Genomic DNA, 12,110 nt, shown 5'->3' with positions numbered 1-12,110 from the left:
TGCTTTCAAGGAATCATCCACCGTAGCTGTTTGCCCTGACAACTTTCAGAGAGGTTTCCATATAAAATCCCCATTAGAAAGATTGCAATAAAATCCTTAAAATGCCTATTATTTGTTTAAGAATTCCGTACACTAACTGCTCTGATCCTTTCCATTTCTTTCAACTGGAGTTTCCTTGCAGCTAAAGCATATAGAGCTGCTTTAGAGGTTGTAAAAGGGTCAAAATAGTCTATTAAAAATTTCAAGGGAATGCAACCCAATCCAAGGAAATGAAAACTCCTTTTCCTACATCAGCAGTTGTACTAACCAGAATCACCCTGTCTAGGTCTGGACTAAACTTCAAAGACAGAAGAAAGATATGCACTCCTTTAGAGAATTACCCAAAAGGTTGGGGTGGGGGAAGTCACTGCCTAATTTTTAATAAGAGTTGATCTTGTAAAAATAGTCCAAGGTGTTTTGGAAACTTTATAGCCTGTCGTGAAAGTGTCTTGATTTTGTTTTACTCTATATTGATGGGAAAATTAAAAGCACTTTTCAAGCATTTTCTCATCAGTCTTACTTACCAAGTTGTAAATCCCCAAAAGCAGGGCTTCAATGCAACCGTTACTCTGTCTGTCTTTGCTGGCAGTAAGACGCAGATAAACCCAGATTAGTTCTGGCAAGAACTGCAGCGTAAACCGTTTGAGACGAACCTCAGAACTACGATAGAGTTCAAAGAGCTGGTGGCAGACGGGCTCCAGAAGCTAGAGGAGACAAAGAACCCCAGCACAGACACCCCAGAGATTAAATATATATATATATATAAATCTTGTCTACCAAGGAACACTGTACAAATAATCAGTTCTAAAATGACAATTTGCCAATAATTAACTTATCAGTCAATAAAAATGGTGTAAGAAGAAACCATCATTTTACAGAACTCTTTTGTGGAATGCAGCAATGTCGAATACGATAAAATACTCTGAATTTGGTTGTGCTCAATTGGAGAACATTCTGTAACTGTCAAAGACCACTGAAGCAGACTAATGCAGGAAAGATGGAAACAGAGTTTTGCTCATACTAGTTAGGCAATGGAACGGCAATTAGGAAGCTCTTAAAAACAACATTATTTGTATTAAGGGTAATTTGGCTGTCTCATACCTCATTATTTGGATCTTGAATGACCTTATAAAGAGCTGGAACCAATGCTTTCTTCCGGTGAAGTGTTGCTGCATAACTGGATATTTGCATTTCAGGTAATGCCTAGGAGAAGAAATACAGCAGTGTCAAGAATGGGTGGCTTATAAACACTGGCCTCTCTGACTAGAAAGAAAGAAATGCACTGGCCCCAATCCTGTTAAGGCAATCCAGGCCTAGATCCTCCATGCACTCCACAGACCACTGGTCTTAAACTGGCAGGTCAGGACCCACTCCCTAGTGGGTCATGGTCTAATCCAAGGTGGGTTGCATTACCACCATGCAAATATATGGTAAGAGATTAGGAAATGGGTCCCCGAATATGTGTTTCAGTTAAAAGTAGGCCCTGTTTGTGACAATGTTGAAGAGGACTGCAACAGACTATTGAGGTAGTGGGGAGAAATGTTTTTGGGGGCCCCCAATGCTACCTTACATCCAGCAGCTACACTAGGAAGTTGCAACACATATCAACCTTCTTTATATAAAAAAGAAAGATCAATCAATCTTTATTGCGGTTCAGAGACCCAACAAATCGTTACAAATCAATACACAAATCATACAGCCTGCCTCCAGGTTAATCAAGCATTTTGTTTAGAATATAGGGCTCATTTGTTCTTGCAACCACCGATAAAAACTTTGCCATTGCTAACGTTCTAGCATTTGTCCGGTCTTCCAGTAGGAACCTGACATAGTGAGCCTCTGATTTTCCCGGGAAAGGTACCAGCAAGGGTAGTATCAGTTTCAGCTCTGGCCTGCTCATATTTTGCACGATGCAACAAAATATGATTTATGGAATCGATGTCTTGAGCACACGAGCAAAGTCTGTCCTGGTAGGGAACTCCTCTCAACCTACCATCCAACACTGCAGAGGGAAAGACATTTAGTCTGGCTTTGGTGAAAAGCCTTCGGTAGTTAGGTAGTCAGCTTTTTAATATAAGATGTTAACTTAAAGACATACCCATATTGAACTCCTACTTTTTTTAAAAAAAGAAAGAAACAAAAACACATTTGCTTACCTTGAATTCCGAAAGCCATTCTTCTACAACCCCACGTTCTGATCCAAGCATTTTCTTACAACTTTTACTCCTTTTCACCTTTGAAAGGGAAAGCAGCAATGAAGCACAGTGCACAGTATACAAGGTATACTAAAAAGAAAGATTTCTAATGTCCCATAGTGCAATTTTATCTCAAGCAAACTGCATGTTATTTTAAGCTTCACCTTCTTTCTAATTGATTAATATGTGATTACGCTTTTAAGTGCCTGAAGAGTGGGGGTGGAGTGAGAAGAGAAAAGAAAAGGAGATACTTCTTCAAGACAACTTGTGCTTGTTTTCTTACCAAATAAGAGGACAAAGAAAAGAGAATCAGAACAAGCTGAACTGTATCATGGGACAATAGCATCCTCTAATGATAATCCTGGCCATGGAACAAACGAAAACAGTTTTCAAAAGCCTCTTGAAGTTTTTTTTAAAAAAGGTTGTCATACCTATTTCCTCTATTTGTTGCTGAGAAGTTGTGAAACTTCTGTTCAGCAAATAACAGACATGAAATAAATGTTTCAAGTCTTAAAACCAGCTCTTCACATTCACAAACAGTTTATTTTTGTAATAAGCCTGAGAACTATTACTAGTAATAAAACTAAAGTTTCCCATTTGTTGCTGTGTAGTTGTGATGATCCCCTGCAAGAGGCAAGCGCTGGGAGAAGCCTTTTCAAAATGAGTCGAAAACAGCACTTTGAAGAATTATGCCACAAGGTCTGGGATGTGAAATCCCATGATAACTCAACTATTAAGTGACTGGGGAAAGAAATAATTGAGATCCTATATTAGAGTGATTATAATGGCAAATGCTGCTTTTACTGTTTTTTAAAAACAAACAAACAAGAATTTCCTTTATAAATTAATATATATGTAGGGGGGAAGGAGGATAGTAGAAGCAGAGGTCAAGAACTGTAGAGAATGCTGGTTCATAAGAAACCTCTGTGATTTCTCTTGCCAAGGTGTTAATGTTATTGCTTCCTTGGTAGTATGCCACATTCACATTGGAAATTCAGCAAAATATATCTTTGTATTTACAGACCCTTTGGCTGAATAATGTACCGTATATCAAGGGGAAGGGAGGAGGGGGGAAGAGAACTAAACAGCAAGGGATAGACAGGATATCAAAACAACGGCAGATTTAAGACAATAGGTTGAAAAGATAGCGAGTTTTGGCAAGATGGAACCAATTCCTTTCTGAACCCCTCACCCAGATAAATATTTACAAGCTTCTCAATTGGCCATGACTGAAGAACTGCACGGGCTCTTCCTGTTACCTCACTGATTTAGAACCATCATATGTGGAGCCCACACAGCCTTTCCATTGTGTCCCTATTCTTCATGGGGTTTTGTTTCCCTCAATTTATTCCCAAGGGTGACCTCTGTGGTCCTGTGAGCTTCCCCTTCTTCTCTTATTCTCTCTTTTCTCTACGTTCTTGGCATGTACTAAGATTTCCACTAGCTGAGCTGCCCCTATTTCCTATGTTGTAAAGTGGTTCACATATGCATGTTCAACACTCAACTGCAGCATCAAGAGGCAACTTGCTTCTGTGTAGATTAAATATTGTGAGCTGGATCTAGAGTTAAGTGTGCAAAATGGGTCTGGCAACTGACCTCTCTCACCTCCTTCCCAGAGCAGTCCCCACCCCCTGGGAATTATCTATGGGTTAAGTGACGTGGCTGTACCAGTTGGGCTGTGATGTGGTGAGAAAGGGTGTTCTGGATAATCACATAGAGGCAACTACCATGAACAGAGCTCATACCAGTCCCATTGTAAGTGCTGAACTCTGGACCCAACCCAATAGATAAAAATCACCTGCACATCAACTCCAACTCAGCAATTTCAATGAAATCAAGCTCACACGTTCAACCGCAAGACAAATAATATGAGAAGAAATCAAGCCATATGTATGAACTGGTCCTTTGTAAACACTGGCAAAGTTAACCAGAAGAAAATTGGAGAATATCTATCACATAACACCACCAGAATAAACTACGGGTTACCAAGTCATCATTGTTTAACTTGTCCTTATTGACATGAAACATTTAACAGCACATATAGTGTTCCACTTTACCTCTGTTTGGATAAGTTAGTTCTCTAACGAAGTTGGTGGAATACTGCCATTTTCCACTTCGGAATGCATTTGCCAGTCCTTCAAATAATCACCAGCTCTGCCAACAACATAACACAGTATACTTTTAAAAAAGAATGAATAAAATGCAGTGAAAACTATGTTAAAGCATGAATACATACATTATTGTATATCAAGCTATAAAGGTAAAGGGACCCCTGACCGTTAGGTCCAGTCGCAAACGACTCTGGGGTTGTGGCGCTCATCTCGCTTTATTAGCCGAGGGAGCCAGCATACAGCTTCTGGGTCATGTGGCCAGCATGACTAAGATGCTTCTGGCGAACCAGAGCAGCACACGGAAACACCGTTAACCTTCCCACCGGAGCAGTACCTATTTATCTACTTGCACTTTGACGTGCTTTCGAACTGCTATATCAAACTATATTCTCAGCTAAAAAAGGCCTAATGATGAGCATAACAAAGAGCTCTTGCACATATAATGCAAATATTAAAGGGGAGTTACTTTAATCTTCAAATGGCCTACAGCTATGCCCAGATTCTTGGATTCCATGCTGGTTAAGACATTATGACAAACCATACTTTATTATAATGGAACAAGCCACAGCAAACATCACACATGTGCATTCACTTCCTCCCTCAGGGTGAAAGACTAGAAGCTTTTGCTTCTGTTTTTGATTAAATTGCAGTTTAGCTTTACATCCAAAGCCTAAACTCTAGTTAAGATTAAATATGGCTGGTTGAACAAGCCAGCTACATAACTAACGGCTTGAAGTTGGCTTGTTTCAAACAAGCCATAGCAAAAATTAAACCACAATCCATTGCATTCAGATGAAGCAAGTGCCTGTTTAATCAGAAACAGAAGTAAAAGATTCTTGTAGCCACAGTGCAAGAGGAGATGAGGACACGAGATTATGGCTCATTGCAGCTCATCTTCATCAAGATAGATAAACCATGGTTTAGTTTGACATCAAGATGAGCCTTTTATGGTGTCTGAACATAGAAAACATATTGCAGTATAAAAATAGAACATTTGTACCAAGGGCAGAATACTTTTAACAGAGCTGACAAGACAGGGAATTCCCCCCCCCCCAAAAAAATGCCCTCTGTGTAGTTCTTTGCTTAATATCTAAAAATTTGCATCTAGAAATCTGAATATATCAAATCGTTTCAAGAACAAGTTTCCAATTCTATTTTTTGGGGGGTGGAGGGAGGTATAAGTACTTGAGCCAAAACGTTGAACATAAAATCATCTGTGAAATGGCAATCCCACACTCAAAAGAATTGATTGCCTTAATCATTTCATTTCATCTCATTTTGGTTTGCAGGAATATATGCATTCAGGATATATGTATGCAACTTAGGCTACATTGCTGTTCCCAACTGCCACACTTTCCAATGTATGACCAAGACAGCACCATCCCACCCACTTATATTAGCAAGAATTAGATACTGAAATGCAATGTCAAACTTCAAAATTAAGAAAATATTGGCCTGTCATCCTGCACCATAAATTCAACTTCAGCTTCTTGTTGCAAATACACACAGAGAAGTAAAGACATGTGTCATGATTAACTGATTTGTAGAAAGAGAGGTCTAAATAATCTAAACAAATTATGCAAGAGATGTCTTTAACATACAACTTAACATTAGGAGGTTAATCTTGTGTAAGGTGTTCTTGTCTCAACCAAGATTTGCAAAAAGATTTGATACTTCAGTTTTCCATTTCCCATCAAACAAAGGAAAGACCAAGGAAAGACTTGGTTTCATCATGGCCTGAGCAGGTGCTTAGCCTCACTCACATCAGAGAATCTGAGCAAGTCTGCTGCCCCGTAACACAAGGCCAGAAGGCCTATCAAGATGAACAAGGAGAGGATAAATGTTGTCTGAATAAACTTGTCACCATTCTTCTGGCCATATGTGCAATTCGTTTTAAATGTGATAGCACTGGGCAAATCTTTTGCAAGCTGCTTTGAGAGTCTCCTGAGGCTATGGTGTATGGTAGTAATAAAAATAAGCAGACCAACAAACTTGACTCTGGAAGGAATTGGGGTGGTTTCTGGAGATTAGGGTCTGCCACAGTTGTCAGACCAAAACATGTGGCCCTGCAACAAAACACTGCAGTGCAGGGCTGGGGAACCTTTTATCTCTTCCCCCTTACACAGGCCAACTTCGACAGGCAAAGGCAGATCACCCACCTGTCAATCATCTGATGTCACAATGGCACCGGGTGACTGAAAACGTGGGCAGTCATACCTACCTGGCAAGTTGACCCACAGGGGTAGGTGAAGAGTTCTGCTTTGCCAGTATGTTCTTCACATGGATTGATAGGTGGGCCCCGGCAGATCAAGACAGACATGTAGGTTACAAGTCCTCCACCCCTATTGCAGTGTATCCTGAGATGTGTATATGTGTGTTCTGTTGTGTGTTATTTGAGCATATGGCTGAGGGACAATAAATCACATATAGCAAAGAAACACAGAATTTCTATATAGCGCTCTGTCCCCCTGGCTAGAAATGCAGTGGACTGCTGGAGGAGGGGCCAAAATTCCCTTTGTCAGCCCACAGCAGACTAATAAACATTTTACAGGATAGTAACTTTTGTGGGCTTATTTATAAAGATGGCATAAAACTTGTCAGACGGTGCATTTATTGCTTACTAGCTTTACAGTTACAAAAACAGCAGATACCCTGTATCCACATTTGAAGTAAGCTGACTGCACAAAGCATGGACACTTTGCAGCACTTCAACCATTTGAGATTATCTCATACACAACACAGTTCATACCCTCAGCATGTAATTACTAAAAGGTAAAGGTACCCCTGCCCGTACGGGCCAGTCGTGTCCGACTCTAGGGTTGTGCGCTCATAATTACTAGCTATGGAATAATTTTAGGAAATAGAACTGAACTGCCTAACTCTTTCGCTCCTCTGTTTAGCTAGTCACAGTCCAATCCTATCTAATGAACCAGTTAGTCTCACAGAGTTCTATGGGGTTTACAACCAGGAAAGTGGAACGCAGGAGAAATGTTCGAATGGCACACACCGTGGATCTTCAAAAAATTTCCCATCAGAGAAGTAGCTATGTTTGTGGCAGACATACATCATTCCTGCTTACTCCGACAGTGAGATAGGAAGAAAGAGCAATAATGCATAGTCCTGTGAAAGGGTCCAGTTAGAATAGTTGTTTGTCTTTCTACAAGGGCCCTTCCAGTCCCAAAAAGCTGCCACAAAACTGCTGCACAGACAGCAAAATAACACATGCTAAAACCACTTTAGCAATTATCATAAAAACTCAGCCGAGCTGTAATATTTTACTAAAACTGAAAGAATGTGCATCGTAAGATATATCCTGTTGTTATCTAAAAACTTTTTTTATTTACTTAAGAGACAAGAAATTCTAGCATAGCGGCTGAAATTACAACCACCTTTCAGATAGCTACCTGGACTAGAGATGAGCATGTTGCAACATGACTACAACTAAAAAAAAAGATCTCATTGGTACATATACACCAAATCAAAAGGGCATCTTGTCACAGCACTCGAAGAGACTTGCAGCTAAGGTTCTGAACAAAGACACTGAACACTGCACCTAAGACCCATTCAGGCTTTTTAAAGCAAGCAAATAAACATTTGAGTAACTAAGGAGCAATGGAAATCTAACCTTGACAAACAAAAACTGATTGGTACACCTAACCCAAGAATGGCTGCAATGTTCGGTTCATACTAAAACTCAACAATCGGAAAATTGAAAACTAATTTTATATTCCTATGCAAGTCATCTATTATTCAGAAGCTTAGGGGGACCTGGAGCCAATGATTTTTCCAGGCACATTCATTTAAATAGTTTATAATAATTATGTGTGTTGAGAAGTTCACTGTGTTAATTGCTTATTCTTGAAATCTGCAAAGAGATGCTATGGGAGGTGAGTGGCTTTTGTTAAGTTCCATGTGTACTTATTCAGATTCAGCAACAAAAAATGCATGCTCACCAGCTGGTATAGTCCCAGAAAAGAATCCTAACATGCAAAAAGTACAGGATCCTTCCCACTCTTTTCTCATAAACAAAAGCACAGTGCTGGCCATATAATTTGGAAACAAACCCAGAGCGTTTTACTAACTTAGCGCCTAAGCCTTTGCAGCACACTATCATACTTCAAGTTCTTCTATGCAATTAGGAAAGTTACCAACTTGTTGCAAAAAACAAACTGAGGATCTCAGGAGCTTCAACAATGTATCACATTTCATACTGACCACAAGGCATATACTGTACTGTACAACCAATTCCTGATCTACAAAAATCGGTTATGTTATACTCAACAGATGTCCATCTATAAAATGTGACATTTCTTGTTCTACTTGCAACATAAAAGGTAACAGATAATACCAAAAAGAGAATGGGTTTCTGTAAAATATGAAATAAAGGAGTCAAATTTCACATAAGACCTGTACTTCCTTTTGTCTTTCCTAAACCTTCCAACATTCAGCTTTACTGGATGCCTCTGAGGGTGAAAAACCTATCCATCCACTTTCTCTATATCATGCATAATTCTATACAACTCTATCTTTTCTTTAAACTAAAAACGTTCTTTAACCTTTTTCCATAGGGAGTATCTCCAACCCCTTGACCATTTGGTTGCCCTTTCCAGCTTCACAATATCCTTTTCGAGATGAGGGGACCAGAACTGTACAGACTATTTCAAATGTGGTCCCCCCACAGATTTGTATAATACCATTATGATATCGGCAATTTTGAATCCCTTTCCTAATGATCTCTAGCATGGCACCTGCTTTTTTCACAGCTGCTGCACACAGGGCTTGCACCTTCACTGATACTGTGACTCCAAGGTCTCATTCCTGGTCAGTCACTCCATTAGCATAAATGTGAAATTACGATTTATTTATTTTTGCCCTAACGTGCATTACTCTATATCCGCTAAGCATGAATTCAACTTGCCATTTCACTGCCTATTCATCCAGTTTGGAGCAATCCTATAGGGAGTTCTCTGTAACCCCTTTTTTGTTTTAAAAACCCTGGGCAATTTGGTATAATCAGTAAACATGGCTACCACACAGTTCAGCCCCTAAATCTCTACCTCATAATATCTAGATATAAAGACATTCACTGAAGATGTTCTAAGAATACAGTTTTAATATGTATATACACAGTGTTCTGAAGAATGCAGTGCATCACCCAAAAGCTCTGGAGGCTGAAGAAACAGCTGAAAAGGCATAACAATAAATACAAAAAGCTCATAAGCCAATTCGTTTAAGCATTTGTCCTGAGAACATATTTTCTTACCTTTTTACATGCTCCCACCACCAGTTTCCCTAGAAACAACATCATGCAGTCATCCTACACTAAACCTGAAACATTCGTCAGTTACTGTGTGATAGCTCAACCGACGCAAAGCGAGACAGATTTCCAATCCATCTTTCGTCAGCTCCTATATAACAGGTTTGGCTTCTCTTATGCTAAATCCAACACTGAAGATTGCCTTGTTCAAATAAAAACCTGACTTTTCTCTGTTCCTAACACATGCAGTTTCCCATTCCAGGTCAGTTTTCATTTCCTGATAAAAGAATTTCTGTCCTTGTCAAGTTCATCTGCTAAGCTACATTAAGTGTAAAGACAAAATGCTTTTAAAATGTGGAAGACTTCCCTCCAAGTTTCCAGGCAAGAAGAAGAAGAAAGTCAGAGAGCCATTCTGTTTTGAGTAGCCTATTTCTTCCTACTCCCATCAATTTATAAGCGGATGCAGCAGTAACAACGACAAAAATCTCTCATTACTGAGCAAGACTCCTAAGACTGCCCTTTCATACACTGCTATGCACATGCCTATTTGTTCTCCAGTTCATGTGCACTTTGTACAGTTCCCCAAAAGCCACACAAGCAATTAAAAAAATAACAACATAAAACACTGGCCAACAATGTTATGATGAGTGTGTGTTGGAGTGTGTTCTACACCTAAGTGGTACACATTCTACATTACAATTTCTATTCTCTGGAGTGCTAGAACACCACTAACATGGAAAGAACTTATACGTGTCTCAACCTGTAGAGCAGTCTGGCACAGAGTTATCCCATGTGCACAGATAGCTGTAAATATACAGTCCATGCCACAAGCACACAAAGACAGTAAGGTTCCTCTTCTGTGAGTAGAAATGCAGTGAAGCAGACGACTATTTCGCAAATCCCAGTTCAGAAAATAAATGCCTTTTGTTTTGACAATGCCAATCAAAATAGGCCTTGACCCAAGGAAGGGTTGGGCCAAATTAACAAGACCTATCAGAAAATTTCCTAATAGAAACATGGAAAGGGCAGAGTATATCTGCTGGATTTTCAGTCTACTGTCTTATTTTACTTGCTTTTCACTATATAAGCACTACTGTCCAGCTAAAACTATCATTGAGACCAGACTTTGAATAGGGTTAAGCTGGCAACTATAATGGCAACAACATTATGTTACCATGGAACAGCTCTGAAATGCTTCAAGGAAATACACATTTGTGTAGCTATTTTAGGAAAATCAAGATGCTCAGCTTTGGGTTCTCTTATACAAACGTATCTCGAACAATATAGCTCGAGTAGATCAGTGGTTTTGCACATTGCCTAAGAGAAGTCACCATATGTGCATGAGTAATGTTAACAAGAAGGACTGTGCCAAAAATGATTATTCAGTAGTTAGTCAACATAGAAGATTAAAAAGAATGTTAAAGCAGAAAGTGACAGACAGGAACCTTTTTCTTAACCACGTTTATTAGGTCTTTCTCACAACTCACCTGCTCATTTCAGATTTAAGGTGTAAATTACACAGAAGTGAAGCAGTCCATTGTCCTATATAATGCTTAAGTATCCCAACATAAACTAGGATCTGTTTAGGAAGAAAGGAAGCTCCCAAAACAGGCACCTCAACCAAATTTACCTTCCTTTGAGGCTGGTGTCATGGGTGTCTGATTCAGTCAAAAGGGAAAAGAGCATGAAGTGAGCATCACAATACTTGCTCTTACTAGGAGTATGACCTGATCCTTCTCTTAATTTCCATCCATTTTCAGAGTTTTTGAGACAGAACCTGCAGAAATCTCTAGAAGTAAGAAATATAGAGCACCTTTTATTGAGCAATATAGTTTCCAGCTGCTGCAAGCAGTATAAATAGTATGTAAACAGCTGACAGCATTGCTAACTGCTGAAGGAAATTGCTAGCTTTTTAAAATTAAAGTTCAAATGCTTTAATTGAAGTGGGAATCACACCCAACATGTAAAAACAAGTATAGATGTACAACTAAAAGAGAAATCATAAACAGAGTTCACAAGAGAAATTTATGAAGAAACAAATGCTACAAATTATAATTTCCCAATAAGCTTCATGTCCCATGTTCTAGTGCCAAACCAATTCCTCTCAAATTATGGCAATTGCACTCTCAAAACTGCTTGACCAATTCAGAATCATTAACAAATCCATATACAATTTCAGATTCAAAACTGTATTATACAAATAACAGCAACATGAAATTTAAGTGAGATACGCAAGAATAATCCATTCTTATTCCTAGTATATCTGTTGGCTCCTAAAAGGCAATGGAGCCAACAGTAGTTGAAACTTGGTTGTTCTGGCCATATAAGACTTGCTTGCCAACAACAAATAAAGCCCTGGCTAGACTGCCACAGGGCAACGTCAAGAAGCATGACATCATATTAGAGAGATGTTCACTGGACAGTGATAGCAGATATGCATTGAGAGCTGAGCTTCCAAGTGTCAAATCTGCCCACCAACTGAAATAATTTCTCTCAGGATGTCTCTCCCCC

General features: G+C 39.3%; 1 protein-coding gene across 2 annotated transcripts in view; it reads right to left on the bottom strand.

The window, feature by feature from the left end:
* HYCC2 (hyccin PI4KA lipid kinase complex subunit 2) overlaps positions 1-12,110 on the bottom strand; it is a 44,998-nt gene that overhangs the window by 21,453 nt on the left and 11,435 nt on the right. For both annotated transcript variants that reach the window (XM_082242029.1, XM_082242030.1), the window contains exons 3-6: positions 4,289-4,385; positions 2,193-2,270; positions 1,141-1,242; positions 564-743 (exon numbers count right to left, since the gene is read on the bottom strand). In XM_082242029.1, the coding sequence (XP_082098155.1) occupies positions 564-743; positions 1,141-1,242; positions 2,193-2,243 (333 nt within the window). In that variant the 5' untranslated portion in view covers positions 2,244-2,270; positions 4,289-4,385. The remainder of the gene's footprint in view (positions 1-563; positions 744-1,140; positions 1,243-2,192; positions 2,271-4,288; positions 4,386-12,110) is intronic.

This window comes from Podarcis vaucheri (assembly GCF_965113315.1).
Source record: "Podarcis vaucheri genome assembly, chromosome: 1".
Taxonomy (NCBI): domain Eukaryota; kingdom Metazoa; phylum Chordata; class Lepidosauria; order Squamata; family Lacertidae; genus Podarcis; species Podarcis vaucheri.
The sequence above is the reverse complement of the archived record's forward strand: the minus strand, read 5'-3'. Positions and strand labels throughout refer to the sequence as shown.